The 26,066-nt window shown below is 43.7% G+C and overlaps 1 protein-coding gene across 1 annotated transcript; it reads right to left on the bottom strand.

Annotated features, from left to right (window-relative positions):
- Window positions 1-11,810: 11,810 nt before the first annotated feature.
- On the bottom strand, window positions 11,811-16,929 carry LOC110924640. The gene is made up of 2 exons (XM_022168631.1): window positions 15,480-16,929; window positions 11,811-15,373 (listed from the first exon to the last, which is right to left on the bottom strand). Exons 1-2 carry the CDS (start codon window positions 16,927-16,929, stop codon window positions 11,811-11,813), a joined length of 5,013 nt encoding a protein of 1,670 aa, XP_022024323.1.
- Window positions 16,930-26,066: the final 9,137 nt, after the last annotated feature.

Below are 26,066 nucleotides of genomic sequence, written 5' to 3'. Positions count from 1 at the left end.
GTCAACAGATAGTCCAACAAGCTTTTGGCCCAATAACACTTAGGCAGCCCAGTCGAGACAAGGGCGGTTTCGACTCGAGAATGCACGGTTTCGAGTCGCAACCAAGGGTTCCGACTCGCAACCTCGGTCTCGGTTCATCATGCTTTGGTCTCGAGTCGCAATCCAGGGATTCCGACTCGCAACCTCGGTTTCGGTTCATCATGTGCTACTTGCGAGTCGCAACCGGGAGATCTCGACGAATCACGTTTTGGTCTCGAGTCGCAACCAAGGGTTCCGACTCGCAACCACTGTTACGTGCACCTGAAACCTTCTAGAACCTGTCCTATGTACTAGCCAATGAAATTCTGTTTTCATGAAATTTTGTACTATCCAATGAGAAATCACAAACATGTTTTCTGGTCTAAATCATAACAAAAATCAGATCAAAACAAGCATTTTTGAATATTCATAACACCTTCAAACTTGTTCTTCATATGTTCATATTGCTCATATACGTCGGTTCATGCATTCCTAGATTCAAAAACACATCTACAACTTATATCATGAGATTTATGAACAAGAATCATAAGACACTATCATTAACCCAATATTGCCCTATTTTTATCATCACAAATCGGATGGTAATCATCATCATCAACACTCATTCAAATACAATATCACATTTCATTAACACTTTCAACACATGAATCATTGTTACTTATAATCTTTTATTGCACAAATCATTCACCAAGTTAGCATTTTTACCACACATTGCCATCTTTAACATTATCAAACAATTCATCAACAACTATGCACCCATGTTTCATAACATCCTAATCACAAAAGAATGTAAACTAACCGGTTGTTGTTGTGGGTGCGAAGGATCAAAGGTTCCACTTCCGAGTGATGGTTCCGAGTAGAAATCCGGGAGTCTTGATGCTACGGTTGGATCCGAGAGAGATGAGAGAGTGAGGAGGTGATCTTGGTTTGCAAGGGTTTTAGGGTTTTAGTGAGAGGTAGAGAGTGTGAGAGTTGAGAGAGTGAAATGAATGAGAGTGTAAAGGAGAGTGTGGTAAAGGTGGATGATGGGTTTTATATCTCAAGGTGTGCACTAATGGGCTTTCGGGTGGACCAAGGGGGGTTGCGGCCCAACCGGTGTGAGTTACTCGAGACTAGGTGGTCTCGAGTCGGGTCTTGCGGTTTCGGCTCACTAGTAATATACACCTATATATATATAACGTACATACACATAATGCAAGGATCACATAGAACATCTAAACAATACGCAACTTTCATTTAATAATCAATATATATACACAAGGACATACAAGATAATGCTCGGGGAAATCCCAGAGTGTCACATTATCCCCAAGTTTTAAGAACTTTCGTCCCGAAAGTTAAGGCAGCCACTGTCAAGCTAGTAGAAGTGAGAATGTTTCAACGGGGTGTCACATCATCCCCCCGTTAGTTTGGAATTTCGTCCCGAAATTCGGCTGTAGCTTCAGTGCTGGGGTTTTCGTTTGGGAACAACTGGGGATACTTTTGCTTCATCTGGTCTTCCCGCTCCCAGGTAAACTCTGGGCCACGTCGCGAGTTCCAACGGACTCGTACAAGAGGTATCTGGCTACGTTTGAGGGTTTTGATCTCTCGATCCGTGATCTCAATCGGTTCCTCAGTAAAGTGCAGCTGTTCATCAATAGTTAGTTCCTTGAAAGGAATTACGAGCGTTTCATCTGACAGACACTTCTTCAGATTAGATACGTGAAACACGTTGTGTACCGCACTCAGTTCTTCAGGCAGGTTCAATCTATAAGCAACCTTACCGATTTTCTTGGTAATTTCGAATGGTCCGATATATCGCGGATTAAGCTTGCCCCGTTTACCAAAGCGAACCACACCCTTCCAGCGAGAGACTTTAAGTAGAACCCGGTCACCGACCTGGAATTCTAGTGGTTTCCTACGCTTATCAGCGTAACTCTTCTGACGGTCACGAGCTGCCGCCATGCGTTGTCTGATCTGGGCAATTTTTTCCGTTGTATCTACCACCATCTCTGGGCCCGTGATTTGACTATCACCGATTTCCGCCCAGCAGAGAGGTGACCGGCATTTACGACCGTACAATGCCTCAAAAGGTGCTGCCTGAATACTAGTGTGGTAGCTGTTGTTGTAAGAGAATTCCACCAGCGGTAGATGCTTCTCCCAGTTTTTGCCAAAATCGATCACACACGCTCTAAGCATGTCTTCTAGGGTTTGGATGGTGCGTTCAGACTGCCCATCCGTTTGCGGGTGATAAGCGGTGCTCATGTCCAGACGTGAGCCAAAGGATTTGTGCATAGCTTGCCACAATTCCGAAGTAAAACGAGCGTCTCGGTCGGAAATGATTGAGGTTGGCACCCCGTGCCTCGAAACTACTTCCTTTAAGTAAATCTCCGCCAAGGTAGAAAACTTGTCTGTTTCCTTAATAGCCAGAAAGTGCGCGGACTTGGTCAATCGATCTACTATTACCCAAATAGTGTCATTGCCGCGTTGAGATCTAGGTAGCCCTGTAACAAAATCCATGGAAATTTGCTCCCATTTCCATTTCGGGATTTCTGGTTGTTGGAGTAGGCCTGCTGGCTTCTGGTACTCTGTCTTGACTCTTGCACAAGTCAAACATTTGCTGACGTATGTTGCTATGTGGGCCTTCATGCCAGGCCACCAATACGTAGTCCTCAAGTCATGGTACATCTTATCCGAGCCAGGATGTACTGAGTAATGGGACTTGTGGGCTTCGTCCATCACGAGTTCACGTAAATCTCCGTAGAGTGGGACCCAAATGCGCCCTGTTACATAGTAAGCGCCATCTTCCTTCTGTTCTAGTCGCTGTCTCGATCCTCGCAGGGACTCAGCCCTGATGTTTTCCGGTTTCAATGCTTCGACTTGAGCATTTCGGATCTGGGTAGGGAGGTTAGACTGGATGGTAAGTTGCAATGCTCGCACGCGCTTTGGTATAGTGTCCTTTCGGCTGAGGGCGTCTGCCACGACATTGGCCTTGCCCGGATGGTACTTGATGGCGCATTCGTAGTCATTCAAGAGTTCGACCCATCGACGTTGTCGCATGTTTAATTCCTTTTGCCTAAAGATATGCTCGAGACTCCTGTGATCGGTGTAAATAGTGCACTTGGTACTGTACAGGTAATGTCTCCATATCTTAAGAGCAAAGATCACTGCTCCCAATTCCAAATCATGCGTAGTGTAGTTCCTTTCATGTGTCTTAAGTTGTCGAGAGGCGTAGGCAATAACTTTCTCGCGTTGCATTAACACGCAACCGAGTCCATGGATAGACGCATCGCAGTAAACCACAAAGTCGTCAGTGCCTTCAGGCAACGAGAGAATAGGAGCGCTACAGAGGTTATCCTTTAGCCTTTGAAAGGCCGACTCCTGAGCTTCATTCCACTTGTACACAATGCCTTTCTGAGTAAGAGTCGTGAGGGGTTGTGCAATCTTTGAGAATCCTTTGATGAATCTGCGGTAGTATCCTGCCAATCCCAAGAATTGGCGAATTTCGGTTGGAGTCTTGGGTGTAGGCCAGTTCTTTATCGAGTTGATCTTAGCGGGGTCGACGTGAATCCCGTCCTTATTGACCACATGCCCAAGGAAATGGACTTCTCGGAGCCAGAAGTCACACTTCGAGAATTTGGCGTACAATTGCTCATTGCGTAAGAGTTCGAGGATAAGGCGTAGGTGTCGTTCATGCTCTTCTTGACTTTTCGAGTAGATCAGGATGTCGTCGATAAACACAATCACGAATTTGTCGAGGTAAGGCTTGCACACTCGGTTCATGAGATCCATGAAAACCGCAGGTGCGTTAGTCATTCCAAAAGGCATAACGAGGAACTCGTAATGACCATAACGAGTCCTGAACGCAGTCTTAGAGATGTCTTCATTACGAACTCTCAGCTGATGATAGCCTGATCGCAGGTCAATCTTAGAATAGTAGCTCGATCCTTGCAACTGATCAAATAGGTCGTCGATGCGCGGGAGAGGGTAACGATTCTTGATGGTAACCTTGTTCAACTCACGATAGTCGATGCACATTCGAAACGTGCCATCTTTCTTCTTAACAAAGAGTACTGGTGGTTCAAGAAGTTGTAATTTAAAGGAGGGTCGTGTTCTCTCTAGCCTTAGGCGATTTTGGCGATTTCAGCTTCTTCTTGTTCACAATTTCCCTTGTTTTTTCTTATGCATAACAGTCTGTGATTGGATCTTGTTCTTGCAAGAATCTATAACGAACTCGTTAGCATTAGGGATCAATTAAGAACTAGGGTTTTTTTCTTTTGTTTCTTCACAAATCGCCGCCCTAGTAATATATTCTAAAACCCTAATCTATTAATCTAGTTGCCATTGATTGCGGTTAACTGAGTTTAATTTAGCTAGATTGATGACACTTGATTAATCGACCAAGGGTTGAGGTTTTGTTCTAGGGTTTAAGGTTTACGGGTTCTTGTTTGATTGCTGATTTCTTCTTGGTTTGGTAAAAGATTTTCTTTTGTCGGCCGGCTTGGATTTCTTGTTTGCGAAGATTGTTTTCTTGTTGAAGAAGATTTGTTGTGATCGGCTGTCTAGGGTTTCTTTAACGGCTGATTAGGTTTACGTGTGCATGTGATAGAGTTTTTGCAGCTGCATTCATGGAGAGAAATCGTGACCCGGGATTAGAGGATCTAGGGTTTCAATCCTTCTCTGAACGTTTGCATGGGGATGTTTTCATTCGTACTAGTGATCCGAAGGTGGCGAGTATTCCGGATCCTATAGGGAAGCCGTCCTTGTTTGCTAAGACTATCAATATTGATGGCAACCCTATATTGCCCCGTCGTGGTAATACGAATGTGATCAATGTTATTGATGAATTAGAAAAGATTACTGTTCCTGTTCATGCTGAGGGGAGTAATGTGGACAGTAGGGAAGTTACGAATACCTTTAGGTCAAGTCTTAACTCGTATGCGGACAAGGTCAAGAATACTGTTCAACACAAGAGGGAAGTTAACTTCAGGTGGATGGAGGCGACTGAAACATGTCAAGATGCGGATGTAGTCATTCCTCGTGAGGTAATTCGGAAAGTTCAGGATAAGTTTGAAAATGTTTTGTATGGTTATTTTTTGGGTAATCGCCTTCCTTTTCCGGTTGTGGAATACTACGCTAAGAATGTGTGGGCTAGGCATGGGTTTTCTAAACTTATGATGAATTCGGAAGGATTTTTTTTCTTTAAGTTTGACACTAAGGAGGGTATGTCTAAAGTGTTAGAAAATGGGCCATGGTTGATTCGGAAAATGCCTTTGTTCTTGAATGTTTGGACTCCTTCGGTCAACCTTAGAAAAGAGGGTATTAAGACAGTTCCAGTTTGGGTTAAGTTGCATAATGTTCCCCTTGCGGTGTATACGGATGACGGGTTGAGCTTGTTAGCGTCTAAACTAGGGTCCCCCAAGCGGCTTGATGGTTATACTGCTGATATGTGTTCAGATCACTGGGGTCGGAGTAGTTTTGCCAGGGCTTTAATTGAAATTAATGCGGATTCTGATATTAAGGAGTGTGTAACGGTTGCTATTCCCAAGCTTGATGAGGAGGGATATGTTACTGAAAGAATCAAAGTAGAATATGAATGGAAGCCTCAACGATGTTCGGGTTGTTGTGTTTTTGGGCACAACGATCAGTCATGTCCTAAAAATGTGAACAATAAGAAAGATAAGCAAGTTGTGGTGGATGAGGATGGCTTTGTTACTGATAAAAGGAAAACGGCTAGAGTAGGAGTGATGCCGAAGAAGCAGAAACAAAAGTTCATTTATAGACCAAAGGTAGCCAATGTGGGTGCTAGTTCTTCGGGTACCAAACATGACAAACCTAACAATGCTAACCGAGGTAGTGTGGAGATCAGGAACTCGTTTGAAGCTCTTAATAGTACGGAGGGGGATGTTCGTGTGGTTGATAGTGAGAAACATTATGATTCGGGTCATCAGGCAAACGTTGGTAATAATAATGGTTCTTTTCAGGAAGAGGAAGTTGTTGACAGAGTCCAAACGGAAATGGCTAGCTTTATGTCGAGCAAGTCTCTAGGGAATAATGCTGAGGGGGCAAGCACTCCCGGTTTGACGGGTTTAAATGGGTAGTATAGCTGCATGGAACATTAGGGGTTTGAATCGTCCCCTGAAACAAAACGAGGTTCGGGTTCTTATTTCTGAAAATCAGCTTAGTGTTTGTGCGGTTTTAGAATCTCATGTCCATGTGAATAATTTAGACAGAATTTGTAACAAAGTTTTTCGTTCTTGGAGTTGGATGTCTAATGGGGGTTTGTGTGCTAGAGGTACTCGTATAATTCTTGGATGGAATGCGGATGATGTGGACTTAATGGTTCTTGCCCAATCGGACCAAGTTATCCACACTCAGATCCAATTTAAAACTGACAGGAAAGTGGTCCTTTGCTCTTTTGTTTATGCTGAAAATTCTTATCAAGCTAGGCGTGTGCTATGGGAGGATCTTTCCAAGCATAATAGTTTTGCTCGAGATAAGCCGTGGTTAATTCTTGGTGATTTTAATGTGGCTCTTAGCCTAGATGATTGCTCTTCAGGTTCTTCTAGTCTATCTATTGGCATGAGGGATTTCTATGAATGTGTCAAGCAGTTGGAGATTCTAGATATTCCTTGTCATGGTATGCATTTCACCTGGAATCAAAAGCCGAGAGAGGGTATTGGGGTCTTGAAGAAGCTTGATCGGATCATGGGTAATGTTCATCTCCTCTCTTTATTTCCGGACGGGTTTGCTTTTTTTCATCCTCCTCGCATTTCGGATCATACTCCTTGTGTGTTTAAATCGTCTTCGGCTCTCCGTCCTAAGCCGAGACCTTTTAAATTCCCGAACTTTATAACATCAAAACCGGAGTTTATGCCAGCTGTTATTCAGGAGTGGTCTAATAGGATAACGGGTCATACCATGTTTTCGGTGGTCACGAAAATGAAGAACCTCAAGACAGTTTTTCGCAAGATTCTTCATAATCAGGGTAACCTTCATGATTGTGTGTCTTCTCTCCGGAAACAACTTGATCATCTTCAGCAGCAAATCGATGCTAACCCATCGGATTATTGCCTTCGGGAGTTGCAATCTTCGTGCCTTCGTGATTTTCAAGTCGCGGCTTATGACGAGGAATGCTTTCTAAAGCAGAAAGCCAAGGCTGATTGGCTTAGTGCGGGTGATGCTAATACTTCATATTTCCATAAGTGTGTGAAAAGTAGAAACGCGAGAAGTAAAATTTCGTGTATTAAAGATGCTCATGGTAACCACTTTGAGGGTGATGATATCCCTACTGTGTTTGTTAATCATTACACGAATTTTTTGGGTACTTCGGACCAGGTAGGCCAGCTGGATATTGATAACTTGTTTGTTAATACTCTTTCTAGTGATGATGCTAGTCATATGGTTCGCCCGGTGACCAGAGATGAAGTTAAAAAGGCAATGTTTAGCATTGGGGAAAACAAGGCTCCGGGGCCTGATGGGTTCACGTCAGCGTTCTTTAAACATGCTTGGGACACTGTGGGTGAGGAGGTTACAGACGCAGTTCTTAACTTCTTTGATAATGGTCAATTGCTTAAACAGATTAATCACACGATCATTGATTTGGTCCCAAAAAAGGACGCCCCTAACTCGGTTCTTGATTATAGGCCGATTTCGTGTTGTAATGTGTTATTCAAATGCATCAGCAAAATCATCACGGAAAGAATTAAAGGCAAGTTGGAGAGCTTGGTTAGCATAAACCAATCGGCTTTTGTTCCGGGTCGCAAGATTTCCTATAACATTCTCCTCTCGCAAGAGCTTATGCACAACTATCATACCAATAGAGGTCCCTCTAGATGTGCTTTGAAAATTGATATTCAGAAGGCATACGATACAGTTAACTGGTCTTTCCTGGAAACTGTTTTAATGAGGTTTGGTTTTCATCGGAAAATGGTAAAATGGATTATGACATGCGTTTCTACGGTTTCGTATTCCCTATGCATCAATGGTAACATTCATGGCTTCTTTTATGGGAAGCGGGGCCTTAGACAAGGGGACCCCTTGTCTCCGTATCTGTTTACGCTTGTGATGGAAGTATTGTCTCTTCTTCTCAACATGCAGCGAGAACTCATGCGTCGTTTAAGTTCCACTCTCTATGTGCTAAGCAAAGAATTATAAATGTCTCATTCGCGGATGATCTATTCGTTTTTGCTCATGGGGATCGGTCTTCGGTTAAAGTTTTAAGGGATGCTTTGGGTTATTTTACAAAGATTTCGGGTTTGGTTCCTAGTGCGCCAAAGAGTACGATTTTCTTTTGTAATGTTCCTAATCAGGTGAAAACGCAAATTCTAGGGTTGATGCCCTTTCAGGAGGGTTCCCTTCCGGTTCGCTACCTTGGAGTTCCGCTGATTTCAACCCGTCTTGCTTATAGGGATTGTAAAATCCTGATTGAGAGAGTCAAACGTCGAATTGACAATTGGATGTCTCGGTCCTTATCCTTTGCAGGTAGGCTTCAACTGATTAATTCAGTTCTGGGTTCTATGTACACTTATTGGGCTTCTGTCTTTATGCTTCCGATTCGTATTGTTAAAGAGCTCGAAAAGTCTATGCGTCAATTTCTTTGGAATGGTGGTTCTCAGGCCAACGTTCGTTCTAAAGTTGCTTGGTCAAATGTTTGCCTGCCGAAAGACGAAGGGGGTCTGGGTATTCGCAGCATCAAGGATGTCAATATTGCTTTACTGGCTGGCCATGTTTGGAGTATTATCACTAATCGTCCTTCTCTTTGGGTACAATGGATCCATTCCTACAAATTGAAAGGTACGAACTTTTGGGAGGTGACGAAACGGGGTAGTGTTAGCTGGGGATGGAGACATATTCTTGCTATTCGTGATCGCATAAGGCCTTATGTTTGGATGTCTATCCTTAGCGGTCGGCAAACGAATGCTTGGAGTGATAACTGGTGTTCTTGTAGTCCTCTAAGATCATTCATCTCTCCTCGGGCAATTGCCAATGCGGGTTTAAATCTTCGGTCGACGGTTGCGGATATTATTGATGATACCGGCCAATGGAAATGGCCTCAAGCTTGGTTTGATATCTTTCCGGTTCTTATAAATATTCCTTCTCCGCATCCGCTAGTTGATATGGTTGATCGATGTAGTTGGAGAGATTTGGAAGGGAACCTTTGTCATTTTCGGTCGTGGGAGGTTTGGAATACTTTGCGACATAGGGGTGATAGGGTTGATTGGGTTGACGCTGTCTGGTTTAGCCAATGCATTCCTCGGCATTCCTTCCACTTGTGGTTAGTGATGAATAATAAGCTAAAGACACAAGACAGGATGGCTACTTGGGAAGCGGGTAGTGCTACTAATCTGCTTCTTATGTGTTGTCCTCTTTGTTACTATGATCGAGATTCTAGAGACCACCTGTTCTTTCAATGCCCCTTTGCTACGAAAGTTTGGGATTCTGTAAGGAAAATGGTCAACATGGAGAGTGTTAATAACACATGGTCCTCGGTTATGCAGTGGATGGTTCAAAATGCAACCGTACGAACGCTTGACCGGATTGTTGGGAAGATCCTTATTGCGGCTACTACATACTACGTATGGCAGGAGAGGAATAGCCGCTTGTTTTCTAATGTTCAACGCACACCGGATATGCTTTCTCATGTCATCATCTCTACGGTTAGATTGAAGATTATGGGGTTCAAGCTTCGGAGTGACCGGAAGCACCGTAACGTATTGGATACTTGGCAGATTTCGATGAAGAACTTGGATTGTGATCCGGGCTAGAGTGTGTTTGGCTCGGGTCTTCTATTGATAGAGACTTAGTTGTCGGGCTTTGTTTTTATTTTCTGGTTGTTGGTTTTTGTCGATGGTTGTTTTTCTTTGGATGTTCTAGTCTTGGTTTGTCTTGACTAGTAGTGTGTGTCAATGTCTTGGCACACCCTGTTCTTGTTTGGTTTGGTGATTTATAAAATTAACCGGGGTAACCCTTTACCCAAAAAAAGAGTACTGGTGCTCCCCAGGGTGATGAACTAGGACGGATAAATCCTTTATCCAATAGTTCCTGTAGTTTTTTTTTTTTTTGGGTAAAGGGTTTTACCCCGGTGATTTTATACCAAACAAAACATTAACGTACAAGTGGTGCAGAAAAGCCTACACCAATTCTCTTACATGACATGCCACATAAGAGTAAAACAAGCAAACAAGCTACAACGAAAGAAACAACCCTCTAGACGCTAAAACAATCAGGTCTCTTCAAAGGTCTCTATTGAACTCAGCTTCCAATCTTCCAAGATTTTCCTCACATGCGGCTTATCCTTATACTTGAATGAGAATAACTTCAGCCTCACAGTGTCAATAATAATACTTGTTATCACTTCAGGTGGCCGTAATTGATTGTTGAAAAACCTGTAATTTCTGTCACACCCCCAAAATCCACACGCGGAGTACCACCGCTTGGAGGCGTGACTGACCAGGATCAAGCCACCAATCATATTGAACATGTAATTAATATTAAGTAAAATAAATGTAAACCATCCATCCAATACGATAGGTGTTCAAAATATAACCATAGTTTCAAAGTGTAGCGGAAGCATAGTAAATAATCCAACACTAGTTAATAGTTTTAAATGTCATAATAGTTCAACGTAGAAACCACGATCCTTGCCCACAACGACCCGCTTCTCCAGTGCAAGCTCCAAGTACCTAACGATCTGCAAGGCATGTAACAGAATGATCAACAAACTAGTTGAGCGAGTTCACAGTAAGTAAGTGCGTAACAGTAAGTAACGGGTGGCTCTACTGGGCCGATAGTAAGTTATACAGGTGGGGGCTTCCCATGTTATGTGACCACTAGACTATTCGTATCAACTACTCGTATCATCCCTGTTCTTCTTCCGAGAACAGTAGCGCGTATGGGGTGTACGTAGGTTTTACGCACGTATCCTTCACAACCGAGGATAGGAGACGCGGGGGTGTACATGGGTTTCACGTACGTATCCTTTGTACCGAGTATAGAAGCAAGTAATGCGTACACGTAGGTTTTACGTGCGTGCCTGACATCCGAGGCAGTAATTGGCATATGACCACGTAGGTGTTATCCTAACCTACGGAACCGTCCTGACATCCGAGGATCATGGTAGGTGATAGTCTAGGAAAAGCATATGTACGTTCTTAGTCAATGGTAACCTTTATCCCATTCCCACGACCCGGGAATCCCATGCCTTAGTAGGAGTGTGAACTCACCTTGGGTTTGCTCGGTATGCTAAGTATGTGCTCAAAGTAAATCAATCACGTCCTATGGTATGCACGTATACACAATCAGTTTGTATTCACGAAGTTGGCACATAAGTATGTTCACATCAGTATCACGTTGCACGTATGCGAGTTCATATAAGGCATGCATAATAGTTATCAGCAGTTAACCATTCCAGTTAGCATCTATAATGTTACATCAGTCTACTGTTCACAGTTAAACAATTTGGTGAAATAAAGCTTTGGCGAATCACAAGGTCGGCGAAACAGGTTGGCGGAACTGATTCTGTTTCGTCAACTGTCTTTCGGCGAATCATAAATTCTATTTCGTCGACTTCTCTTGGCGAAACACATCTTTTTTGGGTAAAGGGTTACCCCGGTGATTTATATATTCACAACCAAAAAAGCACAAGTAGTGTAGAAAGCCTACACTAGTTCCGTCTAAGGACATGCCCTAAGACGGCAAAAACCAGACAAACAAAACAAAACCAAAAACAAACGACCAACAAAACACCACTAGACAACCAATGACTAGAAAACCAAAAGCCAAAACACTACTCAGCCGCCATCAAAGCGCATATCAGCATCCTTTATATCCCAATCACCGAGAACCCTTCGAACGTTAGCACAGTCCTTCAACTTTGCCCCCATAAGTTTATATCTCACTTGTTGAATAATAATATCACGAACAGCTTCCGGAGGACGCATCTGATTCTTGAACAATCTAGCATTACGCTCCTGCCAAATGAAATAAGCACTAGCCGCCACTAACAGTCTTGTAACATAGTCACTAACCGATTTCGATTTTGCCCGATCACGCAAGCACACCACAATATCATTCCACTTAGCCGAAATCATATCCATACCCACTTTACTTCGAACCATAAACCAAACTTGAGAGGAAAACTCACATTCAAAGAACAGATGCTCATGAGAGTCATGGTTCGCATAACATAACAGACAACATAGCATGTTCATGTTCTTTCGTCGCGCTAAATCCCAGCTCAAAATTTTGTCTTGAGTAAGCAACTTCCGTTTCATTATAAGCCACATAAGAAACGCATGACGAGGAATGCACTGCGAGAACCACACTATGTTAGACCAATTAACCTGCTCTTCTTTGTGCCTCACCGAATCCCAAGCACGAAACGAAGAAAAATCATGTATCTGGTCACCAATTCGCCACTTAAATTTATCAGATTTATTCGGATTTAACACCAAATGATCTAGCTGATTTAACACCGGAAATAAATCCCTCCACGCATCTGGCCATCTCCAAAGATTATTAGCATAGACATCCGAGACGTTAGACGACAAATCAAACCCCGCATTAGAAATGAGCCGAGGAGAAATAAACTGCCCGAGAGGGCCTAACTCGCTCCAAGTATCGAACCAAGCAGAAGTTGTAACACCATTACCAATCTCGGACCAAATAAAATTTCTCACAACAGAACGAAGCTGAAGCAATTTCCTCCAAGACCAACAGCAAGAAGAAAGAGCCTTGCAAGCCCAAAAGCTTTTGCCTCTTAACCGGTACGCATGAACCCATTCTACCCACAAGGATCGACGGTTTATAAGGATGCTCCAAATATGCGAAGTCATAAGAGCAGTATTAACATCAGCTATGCGACGAATACCCAACCCGCCCTCATTCTTAGGAACACACACCGACTTCCAAGAGACTTTAGCACGACCTTTCTGGAACGAACTATCTTGGGACCATAAAAAATTGCGCATCTTGGCCTCCAAGCTAATAATAACCTGGTTAGGCAACAAAAAAACAGAAGACCAGTAAATATGGAGAGAAGACAAGACCGATATGATAAGCTGCAGCCTCCCCGCAAAAGAGAGTAACTTGTTCCTCCAATGCATGATCCGTTTATCCAATTTCTCTACCAAAATTTGACAATCATTGTACAGAAGCCGCGATGATATGAGAGGCACACCCAAATATCTAACCGGTAAAGATCCTTCCTTAAAAGGCATAAGGTTTAAAATGGCAGTCTTTACATATGATGGCACGTTAGAAAAATAGACTATACTTTTTTGAACACTAGGAAACAAACCGGACATTTTAGAAAACGAGTCAAGCGACTGCATAATGCACCTAGCCGATGCAATCTCCCCTTTCGAGAAAATAAAAAGGTCATCCGCAAAACACAGATTGATAATTTGTTGCCTCTCACACTTGTTATGGAATTTGAAGGATGAATCAATCCTTACCGCATGATGTAAGATGGCCGTTAGAACCTCCATAACAAGAGTGAATAAGTAAGGAGAGACCGGATCTCCTTGTCTTAACCCCCGTCTGCCCTTAAAATACCCATGGACCTCCCCGTTAACACAAATAGAAAAGGTGGTAGTGGAAACACAAAGCATAATCCAATGAACCATAGTGTGGTGAAACCCAAAACCAATCAAACTGTGTTCGAGAAACTTCCAGTCTACCGTATCATATGCCTTTTGAATATCAACTTTGAAAGCACATTTAGGAGGCCCGACATTACGATGATAATTATGCATCAATTCTTGAGTAAGCAGAATGTTATCCGAGATTTTTCGACCCGGAACAAAAGCCGATTGGTTAATACTGACGATGTCATCCAGAGCCACTTTAATTCTATCCGCCACGATCTTGCTGATACATTTATAAACGACATTGCAACAAGCAATGGGCCGATAATCCGTAACCGACAGCGGAGAGGAGGACTTGGGAATAAGAGCGATGAGCGTGTGATTTAATTCCCGGAGCAGCTTACCTGTATTAAAAAAATCAATGACAGCCTTAGTCACTTCACTACCCACTATAGGCCAAGCACCCTTAAAGAAACCCGCTGTGAAACCATCTGGACCCGGAGCTTTATCAGAACCAATCGAAAACATGGCCTTCTTGACTTCTTCGGGAGTAACCTGACGGATCATATGAGAAGCAACATCCGAAGCCAACGACCTCGTGAATAATTCAGGCGAGGGCATGAGAGACGAGCTATGCGTGCCACCCAAAAAATTTTCATAGTGCTTAACAAATGCTTCATGGACCGAATCATCCTCATAAATTTTACCAGTAGAATCCTGAATAACACTGATACGGCTATGATGAATCCTATCCTTGAGCGACGAATGAAAAAAAGCGGAGTTCATGTCACCAGCTGCCAACCATTCCACTTTGGATTTTTGTTTCAAAAAACGTTCTTCATCTAAAAGAGCCTCTTGATAATCTCGCCGAATACTTAATTCCTCTTCACGGAGAACCACCGAAGCCGGATCATCATCAATTCTACGCTGAATACCATCCAACTTATTCCTCAAATCTTGAACTTTATTATGTAAATTACCTTGCCGAAACAATAAGTGACGAAGAGGCGACTTTAGCGATTTAAGCTTCTTGACCACGGAAAACTGGAACACACCGTTAATACTCGTCTCCCACCCACGGTTAACTATATTTAAAAAATCCGGCTTATGAACCAAGAAGTTAGCAAATTTGAAAGGCTTATGCTTAAGACTGGTCGAATCTTGAATTTTCAAAACACACGAGCAATGATCCGATAGCCTAGCCGGATGAAATAAAGCCACCGCATTCGGGAACTTAGAAATAAACTGCGAATTACCCATGATTCTATCAATTTTTTTCATTAAGCCAATACCTTTCTTCGGTTTTTGACTCCACGTAAAATGGAGACCCGACCGGTTCACATCTAGCATCTCGAGCCCAACTACACATTCCTGAAACTCCCTCATGCTAGCCGAGACTGAAGAACAACCCATGGATTTATCCTCCAGATACAATGCAGAATTAAAATCACCAAGCATGACCCACGGATCGTCACGGACCAAAACTTTATGTAACAACAGATGATTCCATAACTCCCTACGAGAAACGTAATAGTTCGCAGCATAGACAATAGTACAGAACATCATTTTCTTCTCCTGTTTAAAGAATAATTGCAAATGCATAACCTGATCTGTCTGCGAGAGAACCATAACATCAAAAACACATGGATTCCAACCCACAATAATTCTAGTGCCTTTACTACACCGAGCCCCATTAGAAGACCAATGCCACGAACGAAACACCAACTTTGAGATCTTAGAAAGATTACCCGGATCAACATGAGATTCTAGAACAGCACACAAACTAAGATTAAATTCCTTAATAGTATTACGAACCTCAGCTTGCTTAATGGGGCGGTTCAAACCCCTAATGTTCCAAGAGGCGATATTAACCATTGATAACCAGCGAAGAAGGAGTGCTTGCCCCTTTTTTATGCTCAAAATTCGACGAACCCTGCCTCAAAAATCCATCCATATCATAACCATCAACCTCCGAGAACACCTCCTCCACCTCCTCATCGTCTTCATCATCCACATTAACCCGAGCTTCCCCAGATTTGCTAGTCTCCCCGCCTTCACCAATACTTGGATCATTAAAAATATCAAACGGATTAGACGTTTGGAACTTCAGTGCACTCGACCCACCTGTATCTTGAGTTTTTTTAGCTGCCACAGGCCGGTATTCAAACTTTGGCTTCGGCTTGTTAATTGGAAAACCAGATTTCTTTGCAGCTTTTTTACCATAAACCCCCGTATACCCCTCGTCATCCACAACCGGTTTCTTGCCATTTTTAGACGCATTTTGGCCTTTGCTATGTATCTTAGATTGGAACGGGCAATGATCATCAGAATGACCAAAAACACAACAATGGGCACAACGCAACGGGTTCCATTCATATTCAACCGACAGCGATTCCTTAATAAACCCCTCACCTTCCAAATCAGGGACGGCTAACTTAATTTCCTCCTTTAGTTGCTTATCAGCCGACACCTCTATCAAGGCTCTCGCATAGCTACTACGGCCCCACATATCCGTGCACATCGCTGACGTATAAGAATCTAACGCTTTCGGCTCTCCAATAGTAGTTGCAATTAAACTTAGACCATCCTCCGTGTAGGCAGCAATCGGGACATCATGGATTTTCACCCATATCTGCACATTTTTCACACCTTTTTTTTCCAACTTAGTAGCCGGGCTCCAAATATTTAGAAACAAAGGCTGGGACCGAATGATCCATGGCCCATCTTTCAACACCTTCGACATACCTGCTTCATCCGAGAACTTGAAGAAAAAGAAACCATTATCATTCATCATCGATTTTAGAATACCATACTTTTTCCAATTATTTCGCACAAAGTACTCCACAACAGGATATGCAACTCGATCCCCAAGAAAGTAGCCATACAAGGTGTTAGCCATCTTATCACGAGCTAAACGGACAGATTCTCTCGGGAGAACAACATCGCATCCATCTTGCACACTTTCACACGCAAGAGACCTGAAATTTAGCCTAACCGATTTGTTTGCAAGAAGGGAATCCGCATAAGATTTGGGTTTCGGAAAACTGCCGTCAATCTTTTCCCCTAAAACACCTTCTTGACCGACTTGCTTAATACCCGATGACTCACCACTCTGACAATTCGCTTCAAGAGAAACCGGAATAGTTACCTTAGTAAGCTCATCAATAATGTTGATCTTTTTTGGTTCAGCAACAGTACCACGACGAGGAAGCACCGGATTTCCGTCAATATTAAGAACACGACTTGCTAAACCCTTTCCCGGAAGAGGGGGTTTACTTCGATCTCCCATAATACCCTCAGCAACAGGTTTAAACGACTCCATGCAGAAAAACGACTACTCTCCCTTAGAACAAAACGAAACAACCATGCACGAACAAAAACTGAAAACCCTACACAACCCGAAACCCTACAGCGCAAACAGAATACGAACAAAACTGAAAACCCTAAAACTAGCTAACCTATCCCATGATCAGATTAACGAACAAGGAACAGGAGGCGGCAAAGAACATAAAGAAACCCTAGATTAAATCGATCAAGAACGCTAACTAGTTCGATATAGAGATTGAAATTCAACCACTAATCACAGACTGTTATACATTCAAAAAGAATGCTAACTAGTTCGTTATAGCCGATTGAATATCAATTACTAATCTCAGACTGTTATACATTCAATCACGAAAAAACCTGGAGAACATGATGAACGAAAAATCGCCTGGCTAGTGAGAGAGAATTAGGGTTAGACGCTTGTTTCGTCAAGAGTTCCCTTTCGTCAAGTATTCACATTCGTCAACATTCCAATTCGCCAAACATGTCAGTTACGTCAATCATTCACAGCAGTTACAGAATTATCACAGAAACCCTAATCGTTGTAACAGCCGTCACTATCAAGTAGCAATCATCCAGAATTCATTTAGCATATCTCATCATAACACAATCATCCAGAAATCATTGTCTAGCATGAACCCTAGTTTAAACGTATCTCAAAACCGACTATCACTCAAACACATTATCGAACCCTATCAAAATGCTAACCAAATCCAGATTAACACCATCCAGAAATCAAGTATTCAACCGTATCGAGTTTCACATAAAACCATATATATTTCCTATCGAAAATCTATATCATCACCATCATAATAAGAACCCTAATATTTAACATGTATCAATTTCAGATATACATCATCAAAGCATAATCACATGACACATAAACACGTACACGGATGAACGATCGATCAAATCACATAAATTTACTAACCGAGATGATGGTTTGGTCACGCAAGGGTTTCCGGTGGGTTCTAGTTCGCCGTCACAGTGAGAGAGCTCTAGGGTTTTGGTAGTTTTGCCAAAGTTGTGAAACAGGAGATCGTTTCACATTTTAAACACGTACAGACGGTTTGGGCCCATAATGGGCTTTGGCGAAACTGGGCCGGCGAATCAGGCTGTTTCGTTGAGATAGGATTGACGAGACAGGCCTCCTGTTTCGTCGAGATGATGTTGGCGAATCTAGTTCTGATTCGTCGGGCACTATGTGGTTTAATCAGTAGTCTATGTCTAATTGTTTCATAATATTCACATTACAATGGTAATCACATATATGCATAACACAGTACGTTTCATTAACACATAACATGTACGGTTACAAGTCAACAAGTCAAACAGTCAAAGTCAATGGTCAAAGTCAACGTGCATTTAAAGTCAAAAGGTCGAGTTGTCACATTATCCCCAACTTGAAAGAAATTTCGTCCCGAAATTTGGTACGTACTTACTGAGGAAGCCAGGTAGGTTGCAACGTTCACTGGTTTTCCTGGGGTGTCACATCCTCCCCCCGTTGATCTGGAATTTCGTCCCGAAATTCCGTGGTAGTAGCTTCAGCCTTAGCAGTAGTTGTATTGGTTCCGAATAACTGGGGATACTTTTCTGTCATCTGGTCTTCGCGTTCCCAGGTGTACTCTGGGCCACGACGGGAGTTCCAACGAACTCGAACAAGAGGGATTCTCTTGTTTTTGAGGACCTTAACATCCCGGTCCGTGATTTCAACTGGCTCCTCGACGAACTGCAACCGCTCGTCAATAGTGAGTTCCTTAAAAGGAACTATGAGGGTCTCATCTGACAGGCACTTCTTCAGATTCGACACGTGAAAGACATTGTGAACTGCACCGAGTTCAACTGGTAGGTTCAACTTGTAGGCTACTTTGCCAATCTTTTCTATGATTTCGAACGGTCCAACGTACCGCGGATTTAGTTTGCCCCGTTTGCCAAAACGAACCACACCCTTCCAGGGTGAAACTTTAAGTAAAACCCGGTCCCCGACCTGAAACTCCAATGGCTTTCTACGCTTGTCCGCGTAGGCTTTCTGACGGTCGCGTGCTGCCGCCATGCGTTGTCGTATCTGTGCTATCTTTTCTGTGGCGTCCACTACAATCTCTGGACCCGTAATCTGACTATCCCCCACCTCTGCCCAACAGAGAGGTGACCGGCATTTACGCCCGTACAATGCCTCGAATGGAGCGGCTTGTATGCTGGTGTGATAACTGTTATTGTACGAAAATTCCACCAAAGGGAGATGCTTTTCCCAGCCGTTGCCGAAATCGATAACACATGCCCAAAGCATGTCTTCAAGAGTTTGAATCGTTCGCTCAGACTGCCCATCGGTCTGAGGATGATATGTTGTGCTCATGTCCAATCGTGAGCCGAAAGATTTATGCATCGCTTGCCATAGCTCTGACGTGAACCGTGCATCCCGATCCGAAATGATGGAGGTGGGCACTCCGTGCCTCGAAACAACTTCTTTAAGATAGACGTCTGCGAGAGTGGAGAACTTATCCGTTTCCTTTATAGCTAGGAAGTGTGCAGACTTGGTGAGTCGATCCACGATCACCCATATAGTATCATTCCCCCGCTGGGATCAAGGTAGGCCTGTAACGAAATCCATGGAAATTTCTTCCTATTTCCATTGAGGTATCTTAGGCTGCTGAAGTAGACCCGCTGGTTTCTGATATTCCACTTTGACCTTTGCACATGTCAAACACTTGCCGACGTAAGTAGCGATGTGGGCCTTCATACTAGGCCACCAGTATGTAGTTCTGATGTCGTGGTACATTTTATCCGACCCTGGATGTACCGAGTAGCGGGACTTGTGAGCTTCATCCATTACCAGCTCGCGTAATCCGCCAAAAAGTGGGACCCAAATACACCCCGTTACATAGTAGGCGCCGTCTTCCTTTAGTTCCATTCGTTGCCTTGAGCCACGTAAGGCTTCAGCCTTGACGTTTTCGGGCTTTAGAGCTTCTATCTGAGCAGTTCGTATCTGTGCAGGAAGACTGGACTGGATAGTGAGCTGCAAGGCTCGTACGCGTCTAGGTAGAGTGTCTTTCCGACTGAGGGCGTCAGCCACAACATTGGCCTTGCCTGGATGATACTTGATAGCGCATTCGTAGTCGTTCAGTAGTTCAACCCATCTTCGTTGACGCATGTTCAAATCCTTTTGCTTAAGGATATGCTCGAGACTCCTGTGATCGGTGTAAATCGTGCACCTGGTACCGTACAGGTAGTGTCGCCATATCTTAAGCGCGAAAACAACAGCTCCCAGCTCTAAATCGTGCGTCGTGTAATTCCGTTCGTGAACCTTGAGTTGACGTGAAGCGTAAGCAATAACCTTATCCCGTTGCATCAATACGCACCCAAGTCCCTGTATCGATGCGTCACAATAAACCACGAAGTCATCTGTGCCCTCTGGCAATGAGAGAATAGGCGCGCTGCAAAGCCTATCCTTTAGGTACTGAAAAGCGGTCTCCTGGGGCTCTCCCCAGCGATAGGTGACACCCTTCTGTGTCAACATAGTGAGCGGCTGAGCGATCTTGGAGAAGTCTTTAATGAATCGCCTGTAGTACCCCGCCAAACCCAAGAATTGGCGTATTTCTGTTGGTGTACGTGGTGCAGGCCAGTTTCTGATTGAATCTACCTTGGACGGATCGACATGAATCCCATCCTTGTTAACCACATGGCCTAAGAAATGGACTTCACGAAGCCAGAAGTCACATTTTGAAAACTTGGCGTACAATTGCTCCTTTCGAAGGAGTTCCAAAATCAATCGTAGATGCTGTTCGTGCTCCTCCTGACTCTTGGAGTAAATCAGGATGTCGTCGATGAATACAATCACAAACTTGTCTAGATATGGTTTACACACCCTGTTCATAAGATCCATGAATACGGCAGGCGCGTTCGTTAATCCGAATGGCATGACGAGAAACTCGTAGTGACCGTAACGCGTTCTGAAAGCGGTTTTAGAGACGTCCTCATCCCGGACTCTCAGCTGATGATAACCAGACCTCAAGTCTATCTTCGAATAGTAGCACGACCCTTGCAACTGGTCGAATAAGTCGTCGATGCGCGGAAGAGGATAACGGTTCTTCACCGTCACCTTGTTGAGTTCACGGTAGTCGATGCACATCCTGAACGTACCGTCTTTCTTCTTCACGAAGAGCACTAGAGCTCCCCAAGGCGAAGAGCTTGGACGAATAAAACCCTTTTCCAAGAGCTCTTGTAACTGCTTTGACAATTCTTCTAGTTCGGTTGGAGCTAAACGATACGGTGCGCGGGCTATTGGTGCTGCTCCAGGAGCTAACTCAATCTGAAACTCGACTTGACGATGAGGAGGTAAACCAGGTAAATCTTCAGGAAACACTTGAGGAAAATCACGCACAACTGGTATATCCTCCAGCTTCTTTTCCTTTGCTGATGCGTCAGTGACAAGTGCCAGAATGGCAGTATGTCCCTTTCGTAAACATTTCTGCGCCTTTAAGAAAGAGATGATGCCAACCACAGCACCACTCTGGTCACCTTGAACTTCGAGAGGTTCCTGACTAGAGCGAGGAATACGAATAACCTTCTCCTTGCATAAAATCTCTGCGCGATGTTGGGATAACCAATCCATACCGATGACGACGTCGAAACTACCCAAAACTATGGGTATAAGATCAATCGAGAAAGTCTGACCAGCTAGAACGATGTTACAGCCCTTGATTACATGTGCCGCTTCTACACTTTTACCATTTGCCAGTTCTACGACGTGTTTAGTGTTTAGGGGTGTTGGTGTACGTTTTAACAATTTACTCATTTTCAATGACATATAACTTGTATCAGCACCCGAATCAAATAAGACAGTAACATAAATATCGTCGAGAAGAAACTTACCCATAACCACATTGGGATCATTCACTGCGTCACCCCGACCTAGCACAAAAGCACGACCCCGAGCTTCGTTGCCATTGTTGTTGTTGTTTCCCCCGTTATTGTTGTTATTGTTCCCGTTGCCCTGATTGTTGTTGTTGTTGTTCTGGTTCCTGTTTAGCTGAGGGCAGTGTCTCTTAATGTGACCTTCAGCACCACAATTATAGCACCCCTTGTTGCCCTGTTGCTGATTCTGCTGTGCCGGTGGCTGCTGCTGATTCTGATTCGCAGGACGAGGGCTTCTACAGTCTTTGGCCTCGTGACCCATCTTGAGGCATCTTTGACAACGGCCCCTGTTACACTGGCCGCTGTGGTGCCTGTTGCAGTTGTTACACTTTGGGAGGTTCCCACGATATTCGCCCTGCCTGTGACTACCTAAAGAATGCTGGCTGGGACTCTGATAACTGTCAGTCTTCCGCTGCTGGGCCTGAGACTGAACTAAAGCTGATCCCTTGCTGGAATCTCCATCCCACTTTCTTTTGCTGTCGCTAGTAGTAGAAGGGGTAGCTGAAGGAGTGACTGTAGCAGTAGCGTTGACACGCTTAGGCAGTTTATTCTGATCCACTGCCTGATCGGTGATGCGATGAGCGAGATGCTGGATTTCCTGGATGTTGTCGAGGTTAGCCGAGGTAACGTGGCTCTGGATTTCTGGTGCCAACCCCTTGAGATACATCTCGATACACTTGTATGGAGGGTCCACCATAGTTGGGCATAGTACGGCCAGCTCATTCGACCGTTTAGTATACGCTTCGATCTCTGATCCAACCATTTTCAGGTTATACAGCTCGTCTTCCAACTTATGAATATCTTCACGCGTACAATACTCACGCTTGATGAGTTCCTTGAAATCGTTCCATGGGGTGGCGTTAGCAGCTGCCAACCCCAGAATTTGCACCTGCGCGTTCCACCAGGTTAGCGCGATTCCTTCCAAGGTGCCGGTGGCAAACTTGACCTTGCGAGCCTCAGGGCATTCGCACATTTCAAACACTGACTCTAGCTTTTCAAACCAATGGAGGAGTCCCACTGCCCCCTCGGTGCCACTGAAAGTACTTGGACGACAGTCCATGAAGTTCTTGAAAGTGTAGACAGGTTGCTGCGCGTGTTGACCTATTGTGTACGAATAGGAGAAAGTTAAATACGAGTGTTATCGTAGGATCTAAAGATCCTAGTGTGAGTCTATACTGCAGGGTATACTACCTGCTTGAGCAGCTGCAAGTGCCGCAACAACTTGAGCTTGAACGAGAGCCTCTAGCTGGGCTTGAGTCATGTTAATTCGTCCAGACATGATCTTCATAGCAAATGCAACATGAGTTAGAGAGGTTCGCGAATAGAGCGATGACAGAAGAGTGTAAGCACATAGGGGTTCTCATGTAACCACGTATAGCAAGCAATGTAATCTAGCATACTACGAGCAAAGTTCTAAGCAGTTCTAGCAAGCAGGTAATAAACATAAACCTTATTACCTAAGATGTCGAGTCTTGCACGTGGAGCGAAGCGTCGTTGTGGATCGTTGAGAGCACTGTTCTGGTTATAGTCTGGTTTTAATAAAAACGTTTTCCCATATTAAAACCAAGTTCTCTATAACCAATGGCTCTGATACCAATCTGTCACACCCCCAAAATCCACACGCGGAGTACCACCGCTTGGAGGCGTGACTGACCAGGATCAAGCCACCAATCATATTGAACATGTAATTAATATTAAGTAAAATAAATGTAAACCATCCATCCAATACGATAGGTGTTCAAAATATAACCATAGTTTCAAAGTGTAGCGGAAGCATAGTAAATAATCCAACACTAGTTAATAGTTTTAAATGTCATAATAGTTCAACGTAGAAACCACGATCCTTGCCCACAACGACCCGCTTCTCCAGTGCAAGCTCCAAGTACCTAACGATCTGCAAGGCATGTAACAGAATGATCAACAAACTAGTTGAGCGAGTTCACAGTAAGTAAGTGCGTAACAGTAAGTAACGGGTGGCTCTACTGGGCCGATAGTAAGTTATACAGGTGGGGGCTTCCCATGTTATGTGACCACTAGACTATTCGTATCAACTACTCGTATCATCCCTGTTCTTCTTCCGAGAACAGTAGCGCGTATGGGGTGTACGTAGGTTTTACGCACGTATCCTTCACAACCGAGGATAGGAGACGCGGGGGTGTACATGGGTTTCACGTACGTATCCTTTGTACCGAGTATAGAAGTAAGTAATGCGTACACGTAGGTTTTACGTGCGTGCCTGACATCCGAGGCAGTAATTGGCATATGACCACGTAGGTGTTATCCTAACCTACGGAACCGTCCTGACATCCGAGGATCATGGTAGGTGATAGTCTAGGAAAAGCATATGTACGTTCTTAGTCAATGGTAACCTTTATCCCATTCCCACGACCCGGGAATCCCATGCCTTAGTAGGAGTGTGAACTCACCTTGGGTTTGCTCGGTATGCTAAGTATGTGCTCAAAGTAAATCAATCACGTCCTATGGTATGCACGTATACACAATCAGTTTGTATTCACGAAGTTGGCACATAAGTATGTTCACATCAGTATCACGTTGCACGTATGCGAGTTCATATAAGGCATGCATAATAGTTATCAGCAGTTAACCATTCCAGTTAGCATCTATAATGTTACATCAGTCTACTGTTCACAGTTAAACAATTTGGCGAAATACAGCTTTGGCGAATCACAAGGTCGGCGAAACAGGTTGGTGGAACTGATTCTGTTTCGTCAACTGTCTTTCGGCGAATCATAAATTCTATTTCGTCGACTTCTCTTGGCGAAACACATCTTGTTTCGTCAAGAGTTCCCTTTCGTCAAGTATTCACATTCGTCAACATTCCAATTCGCCAAACATGTCAGTTACGTCAATCATTCACAGCAGTTACAGAATTATCACAGAAACCCTAATCGTTGTAACAGCCGTCACTATCAAGTAGCAATCATCCAGAATTCATTTAGCATATCTCATCATAACACAATCATCCAGAAATCATTGTCTAGCATGAACCCTAGTTTAAACGTATCTCAAAACCGACTATCACTCAAACACATTATCGAACCCTATCAAAATGCTAACCAAATCCAGATTAACACCATCCAGAAATCAAGTATTCAACCGTATCGAGTTTCACATAAAACCATATATATTTCCTATCGAAAATCTATATCATCACCATCATAATAAGAACCCTAATATTTAACATGTATCAATTTCAGATATACATCATCAAAGCATAATCACATGACACATAAACACGTACACGGATGAACGATCGATCAAATCACATAAATTTACTAACCGAGATGATGGTTTGGTCACGCAAGGGTTTCCGGTGGGTTCTAGTTCGCCGTCACAGTGAGAGAGCTCTAGGGTTTCGGTAGTTTTGCCAAAGTTGTGAAACAGGAGATCGTTTCACATTTTAAACACGTACAGACGGTTTGGGCCCATAATGGGCTTTGGCGAAACTGGGCCGGCGAATCAGGCTGTTTCGTTGAGATAGGATTGACGAGACAGGCCTCCTGTTTCGTCGAGATGATGTTGGCGAATCTAGTTCTGATTTGTCGGGCACTATGTGGTTTAATCAGTAGTCTATGTCTAATTGTTTCATAATATTCACATTACAATGGTAATCACATATATGCATAACACAGTACGTTTCATTAACACATAACATGTATGGTTACAAGTCAACAAGTCAAACAGTCAAAGTCAATGGTCAAAGTCAACGTGCATTTAAAGTCAAAAGGTCGAGTTGTCACAATTTCTCTCTTGCCATACGAAATACGCGGCTGCTTTGACGAGGAGTTTAGCGATAACCGAGTTTAAGGATCTAGAGGCCGCTATGGGTGCTGCTCCGGGAGCTAGCTCGATTTGGAATTCGACCTGACGGTGGGGAGGGAGTCCAGGTAGTTCCTCAGGAAATACCTCGGGATAGTCACGTACTACAGGAAAATCTTCAATCCTCTTTTCCTTTTCCCGGGTGTCGGTGACAAGTGCTAGGATAGCGGTGTGCCCTTTTTGTAAACACTTCTGGGCTTTCAGAAGCGAGATAATGCCTGTGACTTCTCCACCTTTGTTGCCTTGAACGATGAGGGGTTGGCCAGAACGACGTGGAATACGAACCGCTTTCTCTTGACAGAGGATCTCAGCGCGATGTTTGGATAACCAATCCATACCGATGACGACGTCGAAGCTTCCAAGTTTGACAGGGAAAAGATCGAT

The sequence above is a fragment of the Helianthus annuus genome, chromosome 17 (assembly GCF_002127325.2).
Source record: "Helianthus annuus cultivar XRQ/B chromosome 17, HanXRQr2.0-SUNRISE, whole genome shotgun sequence".
In the NCBI taxonomy this organism is placed as follows: Eukaryota; Viridiplantae; Streptophyta; class Magnoliopsida; order Asterales; family Asteraceae; genus Helianthus; species Helianthus annuus.
The sequence above is the reverse complement of the archived record's forward strand: the minus strand, read 5'-3'. Positions and strand labels throughout refer to the sequence as shown.

What these genes read in the sequence shown, in the direction of transcription:
- LOC110924640 (XM_022168631.1), bottom strand. Translation starts at nt 16,929, where the DNA reads ATGGAGTCGTTTAAACCTGTTGCTGAGGGTATTATGGGAGATCGAAGT. An exon ending in TTCTTCGCTGGTTATCAATG is followed by an intron (nt 15,374 to 15,479) that starts GTTAATATCGCC and finishes GTGCTGTTCTAG; the next exon opens with AATCTCATGTTGATCCGGGT.